The following is a 20,603-nucleotide window of genomic DNA, read 5'->3' as shown; positions in this document are numbered from 1 at the left end:
GCCTCTCCTATACGCTCTTCCCTCCCTCAGCCCGCAGAAAACAGTGAAACCCTCCCATAGAGGTGAGAGCGCAGATGTCATGAGAAAAGCGACCACACGACCAGAGCGCACCGACCGACGCACCGAGCGACCTCAGCCCGCCTCCCGCTGCCCCGGTCTGGGATGCTTTTAGCGCAGAGACGCCTCCTCTCAGGGCAGCCGGTGGACGTCGACGCAGATCATCCACACTGTTTTCGTTGTTCTTGTTATTTCTAACCAAGGATCTTGCCCCCCTCCTCCTCCTCCTCCTCCTCCACAAGCCCCCCCCTTTTTTAAGTGTTTATGTTTGTTTCTTCATGACTGCTGCATTGGGAAGCGAGCCTCAGCACCAGCTCCAGCAACGCCAACACCATGCGAGGTAAGGAGACCATCCCACTGCTCACCAACACCACCGCACTTTCCCCAGGCTTCATCCCGCTCTCTCTCTCTCTGTCTCTCTCTCTCTCTCTCTCTCTCACACACACACACACACACACACACACACAGAGAGAGAGAGAGAGAGAGCAAGGTAGGCTTTAAACCTGCCCCTGAAAGTTATTCTGGGATTTTTTTTGGAGCTGTGTAGCCCGTTTTTTTGCTACTTTTCCCTTCACAGAACAGCCTGCTGAGGGTTTAGGGTTGAATTTCTTTGCAGCCTCACTAGCACACTAAATGGCAAAAAAAGTTATTTGGGATTTCACTGGTGTGTGTGTGTGTGTGTGTGTGTGTGTGTGTGTGTGTGTGTGCGCGCGCCGAATACAGTTTTGCAAATTCAAGCGTCTAGACTAATGGTCAGAGAAGTCAGTGGAGTCTGTCATTGGAAATTAAAAGTGACGCATGATATTTGATTAAGACCTTGTTAATTTGAACCCCGCTCCACATGAATGACTTCAAGAGGGAAATTGCAGGAGCCACTGATTACATGATGGACGGAAAACTTTATTTAGCCATGTCTTATTTTGGGTTCTGATGAAACTTTATTGAATGTTACAGGACTACATTTCATGCGCTCCACTAACCCATTTTCGTAATGCGCCGCATCGCGCCGAGGATGTTGAAATTCAACATCAATGTCGTCCTGCACACACACACACACACACACACACACACACACACACACTGACAGGTCAACACAGCTCCTTGCACTCTTACTAAACCCTTCTTTACGGCAACATTTAAATTTACTTTAAATCACTTTCCTGCGTTTTTTCGTTTGGCCCTAATTAGTTTTTGTTGTCCGCTGTTTATCAGCTGCTCTACAAAGTCAAACATGAATGCTTTTATATTCGAGCCTAGTTATTATCAGCTTATGCTTGGTTTTGTTTTGTTTACAGTTGTTGATGTGTAATTATCGCTGATGCAAAGCTGCAACAATATTGTTCAACTGGATGAGCTTGAACTCTAATTTGTAAATTCATCCGTTTTTAATCGGCTGAACCTTTCCCATTGCTATCTGACGTTACAAACAATTAGACTGATTCATTAACCAGGGGCATCTGAATGCTCCGATAGAAAGGAGGAGGAAGAAGCGTAATGTTTGACCATGATGCAGCACATCCATCCCGTATTTATCATGTAAATAATTTAAATGTAAATGCTCAGCACTATATAATAAAAATCCATATGTATAGCTTACATGTGCTTAAAAATAAAACAACAGGAGACATTTTCAATGACACATTATATTGGGCTATGGCCATATACATGTTGTTAGATATAACAGGCATGATATAATAGTCTGTTTAAATAATGTCAGAAGAAAAAATGTATCATTATTATTATTATCATTATCATTATTATTATTATTATTATTATTATTATTATTATTATTATTATTGTTATTATTATTATTATTAGTATTATATCAATAAGAATAATATAGGATACTATTTAGATGGACTAAAACAACTTCATTTTAATCCTTGTAGTGTTTATCTTTAAACAAGTGTCCACTGTTACATCCAAAATCCAGCATCCAACATTCAGGCATCAAATATTTTTTTTAAACAAAAATATATTTTTTATATGTTTTATATAGGCTAGAGCTTTCTGGAACCTCAACTTCAGGCCTTCCAACCCCGGGCAAAAAAAAAAAAACATGAGAAGGCCAAACACCCCCCCACCACCCACCTCTCTCTCTCTCCCTCTTTCTCTCCCTCTCCCTCTCTCTCTATCTTCCTTTATCCCATGGCAAACTCGTCTGTCGTGCACCTTGTATTTTATCCACATTTTAATGGGCCTTGCGACCACTCTCGTGCATGGGGGGCTTCAGGGGGGGAGACCGAAAGCTCCAGCTTTCACTTTATAGCCGTGGTTGGCAGAAGAGGCCCCTGAAGCGTCTCTCTCATCCCTCTTTCTCCATCTCTCTCTCTCTCTCTTCCTCTCTCCATCTTCCTCTCTCCCTCTGCACGCCCCAAAGGGTTTTGTCAGATAGAATTAAATCAGTGTGGGCTATGCGGCCCCCACTCCCAACCTGTGTGTGTGTGTGTGTGTGTGTGTGTGTGCGCGCGCGCCTGTGTGTGTGTGTGCTTGTGTGTGTGTGTGGAGTCTCGGCTGCCCTTACAGAGAAATGTGCTCACAACCACGAGGTTATAAAAAATAGAGGCCCCTCATGAGCCGTGGTAATTATCATTTAACAATAGCCACAACTCCTGCAGCCCTGACCGAAGATGATGTCACCCCATCGCCTGGCTAGGAACAGCCAGAGAAAGGGCAGACAGAATAATATCATCAGGCCTTTTCTACGTCTCAGAAAATGGAGCATTGTGTTGTTTCCCATATGGCCCGATGTTGTGTAGGATGTTGTAAACAAGATAATTATTTCTGTATTTTCAACAGCAACACGATGATGCTGTGTTATGAATAGTGTCTCTCTAAACCCCAATGAAGAAGTTGCATAATAAAATGAATCTTTAGTTTATGTCTGAAGTAGAGAAAGTCTACATTTGAGTCACATCTGTAACAGTTGCATTATATTCCTCATGGTCAGAGCTTTAGTGATAGCCAAGCTTTATTTTCATTATGTATATGATAAACAACACAAGATGGGCAAAAAGGAAACACAAACAATAACTATTATATGATTGGAATCTAATTCTATAATTCAAGGGAATCTTAGTTACTTCATTTTATCAATAACAATATTAATCGCTGCAATTAAAGGTCATAGATGACTGTACAAGAAAAAAAAAGTCCTATTTTGGAAACAGAAAATATGTTTGAGAATCCAAAACAGAGATCAGAGCCAATCAACATCATCATCATCATGCCCAGTGTTTTAATTTGGACCTAACTGGACTCAATATGAACTCAGTGAAACTGTGCCTGTACTGAAAGACCTCTGCCAATGATAACACACACGCACACATGCACATACGAAACCACAAACACATAGGTCAACAATGCAGACATGTATCCTGCATGTTTATCTGCATGCACACCAGTTGACTATTTCCACAGTGATTCCTGCGTTAGCCCGTGTGTCTGAGCGTCTGTATGCTTTGTATTACTGATAAGCCTAAGACCTTTTACACCCTGCAGTCGCACCCAGATCACACAGGTCAAAGAGTTCAGCGATGGAGGGAGGAAACAGGGAGGAGGGGACACAGTGCCATTTGATCCCCTCTGTTAGCGATATGTGTCAATCACAATCTCCCACGCTCCTTCACCATGGGAAAAGATAGAATGACAGAGAGAGAGACAGAGAGAGAGAGAGAGAGAGCAATAAACTAGAAAGGTGATGACAAGCGGAAGGTGTAAAAGAAGAGAATAGGAGCAACTCAAAAAACATTTGCCTGGAATCTGCAGCAATGCTCATCATTACAATTTATTCAAAAAAGCATGTTTATCTAGTTTTTCTATTACCCCACATCCACACACACACACACACACACACACACACACACAAAGCTGTACTGAAAACACATACACACAAATAGCGCCAATGCTACGCATGACGGCCTGCTGCCAATAGAATTAGTCCCATCCTGCTTTGCTTTGGAGGCTTGCGTTGGCATTGATCTGTCCGATTCTAAAGCATCACAGGATCAATTTTTAGTCGAACCCAACGGAAGCAGTCTGTTTGGATAAATCCATGGCACATAACTTAGATGCCATTACTTTAATGTAAAAAGTCAGTAACCTTTCGGAATTGGCTCTATAAGCATGGCTTCTAATTGTTCATGAGTTAATTCATTATCAGAATGTTTTGCTGTTGTCCTGCTTGCTCTTAGTATTTAGTGAAATGCTTCTATAGGAATGAAAATGGATTGTGTCCTCATGAAATATTAATGAGGAAAGTGGAACAACCAGTGCAACAGTTAGTCCAAAAAGATGAAGAACCTCTCTTTCTTGCTGCATAACCACGCGTTGGCTAATAGCACTAACAGTGAAGGACTACAGCCCAAATATCAACTCATATGCTTCAAACTGAGTGTCCAACTCAAAACCAGTGGTATGATCAATAGTTAGAAACAGTTTTTGTCACTGAGTCACTGTCATTGTTGTCATGAAATCACTTGGTTGCTGTTAAATGGATTTTGCTCGCGACACTCATAATACTGGACACCCAGCCTCTCTGAAGCTCTGCTTTGCAGTGTTATCAAGGCATGTGTGGTCTGTTGAGCTCGGTGTTGTTTATTGTGTTGTTTATTGTGCGTTTGTGCTGACTAATGGCCCAGTGTTATGTAAGAAGAGAGGAGAGATTACCCCAAGCCCATGCAGGCCACACTGTTAATCCCTCAACACAGCCCTACTGACTGACTGAGGTATCGCTAGTGGTGTTACAACACACACACACACACACACACAGGCACACACACATCCCACTGACTGTACACCTGTCTATCAGTCGCCCACAGTTCAGCGTGTTTGACTGACCCTTTTTTCAGTGTGTGGACTGAAAAGCGTCCCACCACGCTGACTGTATGGCCTGGGTGACAGTGTGTGGTCCCTCTGAGCCGGTGTGAAGCGCTAGCAGCAGCTATCATGGCCCATGTTTGTTTAGCGTGTGCTCAGCGTGCGCTCCGTGTTGGTTTTATCCCTCCACGGCTGTCTGGGGGAGTCTAGGCGAATAGTTTCTCTTTTTTCCTCCTCAGTCAACTCTCTCTCTCTCTCTCTCTCTCTTTTTTTTTTTTAATCTTTATACACACAAAGCGTGGGCTATACGGCACGCTTTGGTTTGTGTCTACACGTTATCTTAGCCGGGAGGGATTTCAGGCTGAACCACTCCTAAACTCTAAATCTGCCTTGAAGTCATAGAGTCCTCTGACAGCTCCTTCTGTTTTGTCGGTTTTTACTCATCCACACAGGCAGCATGTCTCAATGGAGGCACCATGATATTCAATATTCACATTTTCCTCCAATTTATATTGATGTAAAAACCGGGGGAAGATGGTGACTGCGCTGGTGAGATGAAGAAACCAAGTAATGCATGAACAGAGAGATACCATTTGATGGGTGGCTTTTATAGAAAAAAATGAGTATGAGTAAAACCCAGTAGCTCCATATCTACTTTTAAAAGAATGCAAAACGATCTGAGAATCTATGAAGTAAATGGCAAATTGAAGTTAAGGCAGAGTATTGAAAAGAAAGAGATAATTGGAAAGGAGAGAGAGAGTAATGAGAGAGTGAATGAGAGAGTGAGATAAGAAAAGAGAGAGCAAGTAAGAGAGAGAGAGAGGGAGACTTAAAAGAGTTATATAATAGTGCAATCGGATCTTGTGAGTGGTTCATTCGAGTTTCTGTGTGTGTGTGTGTGTGTGAGGGAGAGAGAGTCTATGTGAGAGAGTGAGGGATAAGAGAATGGTGGGTTAGGAAAACAGGAGATTGTGTTTACTTGTACACATGTTTGCGCGTACACACACGCGGTCGTGAATATATCACAGATACAGACTTTACACACACTTGCATAGCCGCTGTTAGCACTGATTAAAGGCAGCACCCGTAATAGTAGTATCCAAAGTCCACACTAGCACACCGCCTATTAGCCTTTGTTAACACTCAAAGCAGATTAGTCTATATATGTGTGTGTGTGACACTGCTGCATTCCAACTCTACTTTATACATATAGAGTAACCAAGGAACAAAATGTATTACTTGTGCATGTGAGGTGTGGCTTGCTTATACGACACAATTCAATTCATTTTGCGAGAGAAAGCGGCATTTTGCTCCTCATAACTACAGTATTTAGTGGATACTGAATATGTACAGTAACTAGTAAGTATATGACAAGTTGCTACATGTATACACTGTGTGGCGGTGTTCAGTGTTGGCAGGTGCATAGCACACACTAACAACGATAAGCCTATAATATGAATTAGCCGTAGCCTACGGTGGCATCTTTTCTTAATGGCAAAGATTAGCCTGTTTTAGTGCTGGTAATCTCATTGAAGAGACTCTTATTAGGTCTCTTTCTCTCTCTCCCCATCCCTCTCTCTCTCTCTCTCTAAAGTCCTGAGCTACCATTCTTAACCCCTGTATGTGTGTGTGTGTGTGTGTGTGTGTGTGTGTATGTGTGTGTGTCCTAAGCAGAGGTGTTGACGTGAAGTCTCCTGTCATTCACAAAGAGAATGCAATTATAACATCAAAACTGCTTTTGCTCTCTCAACTCAGATATAATGTTCATAATGCATTCTGTTAAATCATCCCGCAAGAGACGGAGAGAGAGAGCGAGAGAGCGAGAGAGAGAGAGAGAGAGAGAGAGAGAGAGAGAGCACTATAGAGAGAGCAGGTGAAGAGCAGAGCAGGCTGGGCCAAGCTAAGCTGTGTGATAGTCTTTGTGATCAATTTGCCTCTGTGAGAGATGCCCCTGGGGCCACTTTGGGGAGAACCTTGTTTGGCTGAGTTAAATTGTGGCCCGAGGCGAGCTATTAGCGGCCATCCCTGGGAGAGGACACACACGCTCAAGCACACACGCTCATCCAGACACATACGTTCAAACACACACATACGCTCAAACACGCATACTTTAAAACACACAAACTCAAACAGGAACACACTCATATGTTCACATTCACTCTCCGACATAGGCTCACACACACATAAACACACAAATGCATTTTTCTTGTGTATGCACACACTCTCATAAACAAGTTCATCAATTCACATCGTCTACACCATTCAGCTTTGGAGGACGACATTAAGTTTAAATTTGGGTAGAAATAAAAACACACAAGCGCGCACACATGCGCAAACACACACAAACACAGTTTCCCTCCAATTCCCATGGGTTAAACTCTGACCGTCAGTGATTCACACTAAGTGCTGCTCTCTTCATTAATGCATTAATGTTCATTCCACCACACTTATGTCAATGTGCCTGTCTGCTCCCCTGATTCTATCTGACTGGCCACTGAGTAGCACTATAAAGGCTGTGGCTCTAACAAATCTGAGGGCAAATTTCTGTACACCTTATGTAAGAACTGAAAACAACTCTCTCAATCTGTCCATGCTCTGTCTGCTCCATGGATGTCTGTCTCTGTCTTTCTCCCTCTCTCTCTCGCTCTGCCTCACTGGGATAGCCACCTTTTCTCTCCCTTCCCCCTCTAAGACACACACACACACACACACACACACACACACACTGTCATCGACAATTAGGCTCAACAGAAACACCATAGGAGGAGGAGCGTGAGGTTAAGGGGCATGAGGACGTGGCTAGCGACAACAAAACGTGATTTTCTCACACCAGAAATTAAACAACAGGATCACAGTCGGCAGAGTGTGTGTGTGTGTGTGTGTGTGTGTAGACATGTGTTCTTCTCTGCATTGATCCCCTTCGCCCGATCAAAATATGAGCACCACGACCCACGCAGTGTTTTAACAGCCCAGTGTGCACACATGCATGTCTGTTGCATGTGAGTGTACATGCGTGAGAGGGAGAAGGAAAAGGGATATTTAAGAGAGAGAGAAAAGCACTGTGTGTGTTTCCGTGTGTGTGCATGTTTGCTTCAGCGAGTGCGCCTCTGTGTGCATTCTCATGGCTGATTTCAGGGAGGGGGTGGGGGTGGGGGGGGGGGGGTAATGACCAGATGCAGACCTCTCACACTTGGACTTGTTCCTTCCACTCTGATGCACTCTCTCAGTCCTTAAGGAAAGGTCAAAGGCCACCAGGGTCCTACAGGTCACCCAGGGGGATGGGGTGTGAGCGTGTGAGCGTGTGTTTGTGTGTGTGTACAGTGACCATGAGAGGCAGATCTGTGGAGGCAGATGGGCAGACTGTGTGTATGTGTGTGTATATATGTGTGTGTGTGTTTGGGCAGAGGGGGTCTACCCTGTGGATTTTTTCCCACGCCTCCTTCTCCTCTTATCCATCTGAGGACACATGCTGCACTGGGTGGGAGACAGTGTGTGTGTGTGTGTGTGTGTGTGTGTGTGTGTGTGTGTGTGTGTGTGAGTGAGGGGGGTGCGGGGGGGGGAGTATGCATAGTATTTGTACTGTAAGGTCTGCTTTTTCTAAAGCAGTTTGTGTTAATGTATGCATTCAAGCATGTCTGAATGTGTGTCTCTGTCTGTCTGAACGTGTGTCTCTGCGAGTGTGTGCATGCATGTGTGTGTGTGTGTATGTGAATCGATGCGTTGGACGACAGCCAGCGGCCCCCTTCTGTTCCCTCTCCATGGCGTCCAATCACGCCGCGGCACAACATTCTATGAGCAAACCGCAGCTGATCCCAGACCTGCTATCTGAGCAATTACCCAGAGTGCTTTGGGGCCGCATGGCAAGCTGGACGAGCTCATGCCCTCTGACATACACAGTGGGGGAGGGCGAGGGAGACTGTCTCTATGAGTGCATGTGTGTGTGTGACGGTAGGGAGGTCGGGGGGGTCGATGACGAAAGAGCAATGGGAAAAGGGGAGGTTGGGGGTTGAAGCATCTCTGCTCATGTAGCAACAGTGTGACTACCTATATTACGGGGTGGACAAAGAGATGCGTGGCAACACACAGGCTTGGCGGCTAGGGAGGGATGGGGGAGGGGCGGTGGGTCCGCCGCATGGCATTATGATTATTACTATAACACACAGCGTCCTTTGGTAGACTGTACAAACAAAGACACTCTGCGGACTGAAAGGGACAGTGGGATGACTGTGACAATAATAAGACTGTGAAGCGCAATGATGGTTCAAGTTAGAATGTCAGCGTTATGTTTATTGGTCAGGTTAGGCCTAGACGCTCGAATCCGGAATGATACGCTTCTGTCTGCTGTTTACAAGTTGGTTCCAAATACACAGAAGAAATGCAATTGATGGGGAAACAGCGGTGCTATCGATCAAATCACTGATTGCTCTGCGTTTAGCATTAGGCTTCATTGTTAAAATCAAATAGGTCAGTAGCAGTGATGATGATGATATTTATGGTAAACACGCAGGTGTCTGAGTCACAAAGAGCGACTGAAGTAGTGAAGACATACAGTGTAGAGGACAGATTAAAGTGACTGAAATGCACTTTATTTTTTTATTTTTTTTGAGGAGAGCAGATAGTCCACCACCCTTCAATATTTTTATTAGATGTTTCAGACAGTGAAAAGAGACAGCGAAGAGAGAAGAGAAAACTATGACAGCACATAGCGCGAGTCTGTTTGAAACCATATGCAGTGGCAGTATTTCATTGATTTTAATGGGACAGTATGATGTGAAAACATGACAGGAGACACGGGGGATATAACCCAAGCAGCATTGGTATACGCTATTCCCAGCCGGTTGTGTTAATCCACTCAGCTATCACGCCACCAAAAGTTTCTCCGTGTTTTTCATCATCGTCGGGGAAATCGCTTGTTCCTCTCTAGGCAGCGAGGAGACAGGGAAGACAGTGCTACGCTGCGAGATGGAAATAGATTATGAAATACAGAAACTGAAATGATTTCACAGTCACACAGCCACTTACAGGGAGAAGGAAGACTCAGAGACAAATGAAAAAGACAAACAGACTGAACTGAAATGGATGGTGAACAATGATAGTATAATTCACAGAATATAGACATCTAAGAGCAGCGCATGAGTTGTTCAACTTTAACAAGGAGAGTGGTGGGTAAAGTGCTGATTTCCTTCATTTTCCCAGAAGATCTCTAGTTAACTAGGAAGCAGCAATGCATATTTTTTTGTGAACAGTGGAGATGCCACCCACATTCATCCCCAACAAATCAACCCCTGAGACTACAGTAGGGGTTGCGTATGCATTTCTTAAGTGTCTTGCATTGGCAAAAGTTATAGTAGAAAGCGATTCAACAAAGCGATTCAAAGTATTATTGTTACTGCATGACTTTGTGTGTGTGTTGCTTTGGGTATATTTCTGTTGTAGACCCACCCCCCCAGGCTGAATGAATGAAACATGCATGTCCAGTCTGCCCCTTATGCAACACATATACACACACAGACACACACAGACACACACACAGAAACAAAGTAACATGTACAGCAACACCTAGTGGTCTTAATTTGCTGTTACAATATCAGTATGGAGAGGTAGCGCTGGAATGTTAAAGGGTCACATCCATCTGTGTGTGTGTCCTTACAGAAAATTGTGCTCATAACCCTGTATGTGTGAGCTACTTATGTAGTTTAGATGAAGTATTGCTAAGCTATTGGTGCTAGGCTGCTGCTTTTTTCTCTGCAGTGTAATGTAGATAATTAGGGCTCTATTTAGAGAGAGGGCCAGCCCAGGAAATACACAGGAGATCCTCACTTCATTAAAAATCAATTATCATAACACACGTGCCAGCTCAATACAGCCCTCATGGCCGCAATCGGCTACACACACATGCACGTGTGCACGCACTCATGCTTGTGCACACACTCTCTCACGCATTGATTACAATATGGCCTAACGACTATCTTTGCCGAGTTCTCTCCTATATCCCTCTCTCTCTCTCTCTCTCTCTCAAGAGATTGTGTGGTCCTGATCCTCCTCTTAGCTGTGGAATCGCCAGCGTTGCAGTCCCGCTCTTACATAATAACCTCAGGATAACACTCGTGCTCCCACTGGCTGAGGAGGCTGTCAGTCTGCTCAGCTCAGAGTAGGTCAACTCAGGTTGGAGACAAGTCCCGCCCCCATATCTGTGAAACACAGGTAGCTAGGAGCACAGTAATCTCCAAAAACCAGCACTGAATGGCTTTTTTCACCAAGGCTTTGTCCAGAAATGGATGCCTGTCAAGAGAGGTTAGGGGAATAGCTGCATTAGACTCCTTACTCTGGAGTTCTATTTTAGGAATTCACTTTCACTACAGCTTAGAAGCTGTGAGTTTGTTTCTCTAATGTAATACCAGGAAAGGAAATGCCCAACATGCATTATTGTACAGCCACACTTTTCCTCTAAAAACAATAAGACCAGAGCGTCTTCTAAACTCGCAACAGATTACACGTGTCTTAATTCTGCCATTACAGCGACAGTATAACAAGGCAGCAAGCGCGTATTGTTGACTAGATGTGGAAGTGGGAGTCCTTTGGTAAACACTTTACAAAGCTAGCCCCCACTGTTGGGTGCAGGCTGGGAAGGAGGCGAGCGAGAGGGCGACAGTACGAATAATGATGATACACCGAGTTGGCTCCACACAACCATGACATCACTTCCTTTAAGAGTGTGACAGCTTAGCAAATCATTGCTGTGACAGCCAGACGAGCGCAGCGAGTGGGTGGTCACCCTGGCAACAGCGATGCTGTCATGACCGTCTCCCTATATCCTACCTGACAGTCCCCGCTGGCAATGAGCACACACTCGACAATGCACACACCCACACTCACATACACACACACACACACACACTCGCAAACACTTTATCAAATATACACACACGCACACATACTTTCTTTTTCTCTGTATCTCCATGTTTGCAACACAGTGTGTGAAACGCTCACTCAAACCCTCTCTGAAACACAAGTACTCTGAAATGCACACTAAAACAATGCACATGCCCACACGCCCATGCTCCTTTGGGCGTAATTATGTGATACAAAGAGTACAAAAGAGTACAATCTCCCATGGGGTAAAAAGACATAGAGTAGAGATATATTCCAATCATTGGAGAGCAACAGAATAAAAAACAAGCCTCTAAGGTAGGAAAACTGTGAAGAAGTTTTACTGGAAATCAATATAAATAAGTATGTATATCCACATCCCAGCAGCAGAGTGGGTTGGATACATTCAGTTAGTCTTTACCCATAGATATTCACTTGTTTAGTGATTAACAATTTGATCAAAGTGTTTCAGTAAAGGTACGTGATAAACAGCAGCATCGGGAAGAATGAGGGAGATATGATGATGCGCGCACACAAACACGCACACACACACACACACACACATACAATCCTTGCTGACACAACGTTGTCCTGTCTTCTGTTTACTGCTCATATTTAGACTGTTGATAACGGCCGTGTCCTGAAGCGCAACTGACCTGTTTTACAGACTATAAATAGTTTGTTACAGGCTGTGTTCATTGACAGCTCTCTGTGTGTGTGTGTGTGTGTGTGTGTGTGTGTGTGTGTGTGTGTGTGTGTGTGTATGTGTGTAGTCTATGTGTTGTCCCAGTCCAGTGCTCTGCTCTGACCCAGTTTGGAGCCAGTTGGCCAGGAACTGGTGTAAATGGGTCACGTCTTGAACCACACCAGAACTCTCAGTACGAGCTGCACAATCTATAGCACACACTCTAACAGCATGTCATCAAATACTCCTCCAATATATCGTTCATTGATGGACAATCAGTTATGAAAGGGCACAAAAGTCTATGGTTGAGTTTGAGCTCCTATACTTAAGTAGTAATTTGAAGATGCAACAAAGAAGCAGTAGTGGAGAATAATGTAAGGGACTAAAGGACCAATCACATCTAGAGCAATAACTATAAAGATAACTATAACTATAAAAACATTTAAATAGAAATATCTGTGTTCCCACTACAACGATACCTATAAACACATCCAAAACAGCAACTATAACTAGATTTCTGGGTCGACCTCAAAGTGATTTTGTGGTTGCAGTAACTAACGATGAAACATTTCCAACCAATCAAATCTTTTTTCAAAGGGGGTAGAGAAGTTGTTAGCGCACTGCAGTGATACTTTGTTTGCTGAGGAACTTTATCACTTTATCACAGATACCGTTTTATTGTGAATGCTTGAGCAACAATGTATCATTATAGCTTATAGTCATCTTTATAGTTATCGTTCTAGATGTGAAGAGGCATAAAAGTCAAGACTAGCCATTTGTCTTCTCTGATCGGACTCGCCTAACAGATTCTAGTTCACATAGTGAGAGAAACTTGTTCTATCACTTTCTCCGTCTTACCAGCTCTCTTCTACTGTATGGATAACCTGTGCTGTCCAACAGGGTGTTCAGGTCCATGCAGAAAGAATAAAATACAAAGCAGGGGATCGGGGGATTCATTCACATGAATAATCTGATATTCTGTCTGTGAGTGTGTGTTAAAAGGCTGAGATGTGGCGATATGACAGGCAAACTTCGTTAGGTGCAGCAGGTATAGTATTCAGTGTGTATAGACTAGAAGAGCAATTACTGTCTGCGCCACTTAGGCAGACAGAACTCTCTCCAGTGATCCTCATCTCTATAGGATTATCCCATTATGTATACTGCACACTCATTCCTCTTCAGGCATTTAGCATTTGCACATGTACACACACACATGCACACAGACACACCCACACCCACATAGCAAGACAATTCATACTGTCCATCCAGCACATATGAACACTTTATATACAAAAGATAACAAGACACAATGTACTGTGGTGTACACACACACACACACACATGCACACATGCATAAAAACATACTCGTCTGCAAATACACAAACTCTGAAGCACCAACTTCAGTTGCATAATATACATTTGACTAATGTTCTTTAGGGGGATTGAATAGGCAGAAACACACTTGTATTTCCAGTTCTGGCTGTTGACTTTGTCTATTGATGAACTACATGTTCTTGAAAAGTTCATTAAACTTGAAATACAGCTACAGGTAGCAATATGCAAGGAGATTACTGTTGAATGGCTGTTTCAGCTGTGGCTAAGCCAGTGCTCAGCAGAGGGAACCAGCACGTCGGGAAATAATTTAGGATTAGATTGGCTGTCTAATCTCTTTATAGAGAGTGTGCCATCTCAGCAGACATACCTGTCTACCTCTAGATCGATCTGATATCTCTAAACAGTACCTGCGCTTTCTCTTTCCATATGGCTATTATGGATACTATGGTCAGAGACATGTTGTGCACGTTACATTGAGATACGTCAGTGTTGTTCATATTCTGTGCCTTTGGTTGTGACTGTACATGGAGCTGCCTATACACAGTAAGTAAATTACTGATGTGAATGTAGATGTTTAATGTTGACTAGTGAAAAGTGTATCTGTACTTACATTGGTTTATTTGTAAAAAAAAAAAAAAAAAGAAAAAGAAAAGAAAAAACGAGAAACTTAATATTGGAAGCATTACGTGAAAGTCTGTAGAACTGTAGATCTGTAGTCTGTGTGTGTGTGTGTGTGTGAGAGAGAGAGAGAGAGAGAGAGAGAGTGAGTGTGTGTGTCCTTCATTGATGTAACCTGTTATTTCATTACAAGGAACCTCTCTAACCTCTCCTTCAAATGAAACACAAAGAACCCACACACAAATAATGCAGTCCTGGGGTGTGTGTGTGTCTCTGTGTGTGTGTGCGTGTTTGGGTGTGTGTGTGTGAGTGTGTGTACATGTGTGTGCTGTCCTCAATGTCCCTGTCATTAGAAAACCTCCTACAGGAACATACACAGTGTCCAGATGTCATTGTGCCCTGCTCACCTTGTGAAGTTGCTTCCTGAAGCCATCCACACTACTAAACACACACACACACATACACACATTGTAGCCCCAGTCAGGTCCTACAGCCAGCCAGGTTATGTACTGTTTTTCAACCTTTAATTAGCCCACCAACTGAGGTCTGAAAAGCGGAAAAGTGAGGTGACTGAAGCAGGAGTTGCCCTCAGCACTGGTACGCAAACGTGTGTCAAAAGCATGTTTTACATTACCTCGGTTATGTAATGCATGTCTTTTCTTTCCTCTCTCTGCCTGCAGCCCAAATCGAAGTTATACCATGCAAAATCTGCGGAGACAAATCCTCAGGTATCCACTATGGAGTCATTACGTGTGAGGGATGTAAGGTGAGACTTTCTATATTGTTTCCTTTTAACATCATATAAAAAGCCTGTTTTGTTTGCTTTAATGTACATTTTATGTCCGACGGGGATCTGTAACTCTCTTCACTGACATGTAACCAGGGTTTCTTCAGACGGAGTCAGCAGAACAATGCATCCTACTCCTGCCCCCGCCAGAGGAACTGCCTCATCGACAGAACCAACCGCAACCGCTGCCAACACTGCCGTCTGCAGAAATGTCTCGCCCTCGGAATGTCCAGAGATGGTGAGAGCTCAGTATATACACATATGCATATGAATAAATATATGCAAAATGTACTGATCAAGACGTGCATGTACACAAAAAGATGTGCAGGAGCGCATAGATGTATATGCACACACGGACCCGCATGGGAGCTCAGTATTGGCACATACAAATAAGCACATACAGTTATTCACTGGAGTTGCAAATAGCAACTCTACCCCATTGCTTTGCTTAGTTTTTAATGAAAAGTGTGTTATAAATAAAGTGTTATTATTATTATTGTTATTATTGTTATTATTATTGTGGGATAGGTTTTGTAACATGCTGTTTTTAATGACTGAATTCAATTGTTCTTCAACAGCAAGCTGAATTCTTCACATTTCTTTGGTTCTTTTTGACTCATGCACTTGGAGGAGCTGCAAGGTTGTGACAGATTTTTTTTTGCCCTATGTAAAATTCCTCTGTCTTCCCCTACAGCGGTAAAGTTTGGCCGCATGTCCAAGAAGCAGCGCGACAGCCTGTACGCAGAGGTCCAGAAGCACCAGGCGCGCCTGCAGGAGCAGAGGCAGCAGCAGACGGGTGAGGCGGAAGCCCTGGCCCGCGTTTACTCATCCAGCCTCACCAACGGACTGTCCACCCTCAACCACGAGATTGGGGGCACCTATGCCAACGGTCATGTCATCGAGCTGCCGAAGGGTGGCCACGGCAACGGAGGTGGAGTACCAGGCAGTTACTATGGGATGGATTCCACCCAGCCGTCTCCGGACCAGTCGGGGTTGGACATGTCAGGCATGAAGCACATTAAGCAGGAGCCGGTGTATGACCTGACGCCAGTACCCAACCTGTTCAGCTACGGGGGCTACCAGGACAGTCAGCTGGGACCCAGTAACGTCAGCATGGGAGAGCTGGGTAAAGACTGCATGACATGCTGCTCCATGCATATAATGTTAATGACAGAGATGGTTACGGCACAAACCTAGGCCTTGTTGTTTGTTGTTTAAAATACAGTACCATGGTTTACTGTTTGAAATCTACATAAGGAACATGACCGTTTACACAAAAAGTAGTCGCTCTAGAAAGCGTGAGTCAGAGTGCTAATCTGAGAGCAGAAGAGGAGATCAGACAGGCTTACGCACAACTAGCTGACAAGGTGTCATATTATTGTATGTGCAGCTCAGGCCTTTAGCACAAATCCAAGGGAAAGTTAAATTAAGCAGTAAGTCTATTTATTTGTCTCAACATATAGGGACATGTCTATAGTGTGTGATATTCACATAGATATGTTGAGTATGTTCCAACATGCTTACCCTATTCACATACTAGTTCTTACCATATGGAAATGTATAATTTATTCTTTTAAAACAGTATTTCTTCATCTATTTATCCACTCTGTATCAAATTTATGAATGAATGAATAAAGATACTGGATGGCAATGAATAAATGAATGAATAAACAAACAATCCCTCCCTTCCAGACCGTATTGCCCAGAACATCATCAAGTCCCACTTGGAGACGTGTCAGTACACAGCAGACGAGCTGCAGCAGCTAGCCTGGCAGACACACTCCTATGAGGACGTCAAGATGTACCAGAGCAAGGTGAGTGTGTGTGTGTGTGTTATGATGCCATCCTCATCTGTATCGCCTGAGCACATTTAATTTTCCAATGTTCCATGTAGCTCCTATTCCTATTTTTCCTCTCCTTTCTCCTACTCTCTTTTTTCCTTTATCGTGTTAACTTTCTTCACCAGTTCTACAGTTCCCAGCTGCTCCTGCTTTTCTACTTGAGGGTCTGTGTGTGTGTGTGTGTGTGTGTGTGTGTGCGTGTGTGTGTGTGTGTGTGTGTGTGCACGCACATCTCAGTAGTTCTGTTCCACCACTGTAACCTAACCGCTCATACCTCTGTGTCTAATGCATTATTGGTCATTACTGCGGAAGGCTTTGAAATAACTTTCCTACAATGAGAAATGATGAAACACACAAAGGCAATTTGCTGATATTGTACTTTGGACGTTCAGAATAAGAAAATAGCTATTTCATTAGTAGAAATTCAAATTCAATTCAGCCCTTCCTCTTAACAGGGAAAAAAAAGTCCTCTGTATTTTACAAAGTGGTAGTCACAGTAATAACAATTGTAATATGAGTGTGTAAGAAAGACAGAAAGAGGGACAGAAAGAAAAAGTTACATTTTACATATGTTTTTTCTTTTACGTTTTTGTTGACTGACCTGAATATAAGTACATAAATCATCCCAAACTGGGTGTGTTTGTTTTCAGACACGGGACGTGCTATGGCAGCAGTGTGCCATCCAGATTACCCATGCCATCCAGTACGTGGTGGAGTTCGCCAAGCGCATCTCAGGGTTCATGGAGCTGTGCCAGAATGACCAGATCCTCCTGCTCAAGTCAGGTGAGAGTCTTGTGTTGCTTTTCCTCCTTATTCGTTACGTCATAGGTATGGGAACAGGACCTGGCCGTGCCTATCCCCATATCTTGTCACAGCTCAGATGAATGTATTTCAGGGAAGAAAAATAAACGTCTTGTGATTTCATGTTCTTTTTGCCTTGTGGCTAGTAATGTGGCTGCATCCATATTACTGTCAGGTTCACCCAATCTCTCCCCCTCCCTTCTTCCAGGTTGTCTGGAAGTAGTCTTGGTGAGGATGTGCCGGGCGTTTAACCCTCTCAACAACACTGTGCTCTTTGAGGGGAAGTACGGAGGCATGCAGATGTTCAAAGCACTAGGTAAGATATTTCTACTATCACCTAATTCTACTCTATGTTATCTAATTTTATGCTCCAAACACATAGATTATGCTGGTTCAACTCAAACTCCATTTCCTCTTCCCTGTGAGGCATTTTTGCTCATGAATGCATGACCAGAATGAATATAGTCCACTGAAAATCTCTCTTTTTTTGTCTGCCTCTCCATTTCCCTGTCCTTCTCTCTTTGTTTCCCTCCCTGAAGGTTGTGATGACTTAGTGAGTGCGGTGTTTGACTTTGCCAAGAGTCTGTGTTCGTTGCAGCTGACAGAGGAGGAGATAGCTCTGTTCTCAGCAGCAGTACTCATCTCCACAGGTCAGTGCACATCCCCCAATGCTGCACACTATTATTACAATACGGGAAGCAATCTGCCTTTACATTTGGTAAAGGCACTTTACTTCTGCGCTTGCTCTAAATCAAGACACTTAGTGGTAAACGAAACGAGCAGGTTCTATTCTGTACAGTGTGTTTGCATTTGTCTGTATCACCCAGCAAAATCGTCAGTGTTAATTTAACTCTCAGAATGTAAAAATCAACACCATGCCAGTAATTATCCAACCCATCAGAGTTAATTTTATGCTTTTAGATAGTTTTGAACACCTGCCCCAGAGCCATATAAACTCTATGACAGACAAACAACTCTCCAATCAACACTTGTCAGCTGAAAAATCAACACTTAATACTGGAACATTTTCTGTCCAGGCTGGTCTTTCCTTTGCAGATTACCTGGAAAGCATAAAAGTGAATAACATATTTATTTGTTTGTTTTGTTTTATTTTTCAGACCGGCCGTGGCTGATGGAGCCCCGGAAGGTCCAGAAGCTCCAGGAAAAGATCTACTTTGCTCTGCAGCACATCATGCAGAAGAACCACATGGATGAGGATGCACTGGCTAAGGTAGGCCTGGACTAGCTCAGGTAGCAAGTTAAGTCACACTAAGGTAGCCCAATGCACTTTGCTTTGATCATGAAGCCTTAGGCTAAAGGATTAGCCCAGTCAAAAGTGCCACACTCCAAACACCGATTTAGCAGCTCCCCAGGCCTCAAGGAGAAGTGGGGCAATGTACACAATAAAAGTTATGAAACTCAACACTTACATGACAAAATAATTTCTAATCCCATCCCTGCCTCTGGGCCACCGCAGCTTATTAGTCTAACTTTCCGTCTCTCTGTTGTCTGGCAGCTGATCAGCCGTATCCCGACGTTGTCAGCCCTGTGTACGCTCCACACAGAGGAGCTCCAGGCCTTCCAGCAGCTGCACCCTGAAACCGTCAACGTCCTCTTCCCTCCGCTCTACAAGGAACTCTTCAACCCCGACCCCAACTCTGCCATGGCCATGCCCAAGTGACTGCCTGTGGTCCCACCGCACCAATCGGCATCAGCGGAGGACCACCAGAATAAGAAGACCACCGGGTCCGACAAGATGACAGCGGCCATGTTGACTGCATCATCATCGTGGCAACCACATATTCCAGAGCCCGCCCAGCCCGAGATGAGGCCGGGGGAATTGAGGAGTCATCCGCCAGAAACTTACAGTTACCGCCAACAATACTAGGAATGTCCAGCACTTATCCCATCCTGTTCACCGATACAGTCTGAAGAATGTATATATAAATGAAATGCGCCCCCAGCCGCAACCTAAGTGGGGCTTTCTCCTCTCTCCTGAACTGAACTGACTGACCAGAAATGTACAGACTTTAAACATCTAGGAACAATTTTAAGCTGTCAATCTTTTAAAAAAAAAACTGGGTAAGTTAATTTGTTTTAACTTTGAAAAAAAATCTTTTTGTTTGTTTGATTTTTTTTTTTTCACATGATGAAATGGTGAAGAGGCCGGATGGGGGAGGGAATTGTGTGAATTTAGAGAAGCTATTGTAGATATTCTTCTAGTGCAGAGCGGATTCCAGTATTACTTCTTGTTCTGTTAAAATAAGTTAGTCCTAATTTAAAAATACAGCAGTCCAATGTGGCTGACTATACCTTGTCTATGTGTTTTTATTTTATTTGATAGTTTCATGTGTACAGAATTTGTAAAGTTGAAATGAGACTTGTAAAAGAATATTGGGGTAAAACCGGGAGTTGATTCGGGTTTGTTGATATATAAAAGCCTTGTCTGGATTTTGTTGATATGTAAAGAAGGTATTGCATCCTTCTGATGAGAACTTATAGAAATGTAAAGAGAGCATATGAAGGATTTAAAAAGAAAATAATGGATACTACTTTTCAAGGTGAAGATATATACATAAATATTCTATTTTGCGAAGAAACAGAATCTGGCAGATTTGCCATCCTATCAATCATTTTTTGTCGCTGCAATAATTCTGTCCAATAAAAGCTGGACTGCTTTCGAACAATCAATCAGAAACAACCAATCAGAAACTAGTAGGACCTCACAATAAACCCCACCTCTTCCCCAAAATTCCCCCTACCCCCTTCCCTTATTCCTTACGTCTAAGGG

General features: G+C 43.5%; 1 protein-coding gene across 1 annotated transcript; it reads left to right on the top strand.

Annotated features, from left to right (window-relative positions):
- The first annotated feature begins 274 nt into the window (after nucleotides 1-274).
- Nucleotides 275-19,493, top strand: rorb (RAR-related orphan receptor B). The gene is made up of 10 exons (XM_071521106.1): nucleotides 275-397; nucleotides 15,064-15,149; nucleotides 15,267-15,408; nucleotides 15,865-16,296; nucleotides 16,863-16,984; nucleotides 17,662-17,794; nucleotides 18,021-18,128; nucleotides 18,352-18,462; nucleotides 18,931-19,043; nucleotides 19,329-19,493. Exons 1-10 carry the CDS (start codon nucleotides 391-393, stop codon nucleotides 19,491-19,493), a joined length of 1,419 nt encoding a protein of 472 aa, XP_071377207.1. The 5' UTR covers nucleotides 275-390.
- The last annotated feature ends 1,110 nt before the right edge of the window (nucleotides 19,494-20,603 follow it).

Source organism: Centroberyx affinis, unplaced genomic scaffold, assembly GCF_046629955.1.
Source record: "Centroberyx affinis isolate AG114_WGS23_722 - 3 ecotype Tasmania unplaced genomic scaffold, CSIRO-AGI_Caff_v1 ptg000859l_1, whole genome shotgun sequence".
NCBI classification, from domain to species: Eukaryota; Metazoa; Chordata; class Actinopteri; order Beryciformes; family Berycidae; genus Centroberyx; species Centroberyx affinis.
The sequence above is the reverse complement of the archived record's forward strand: the minus strand, read 5'-3'. Positions and strand labels throughout refer to the sequence as shown.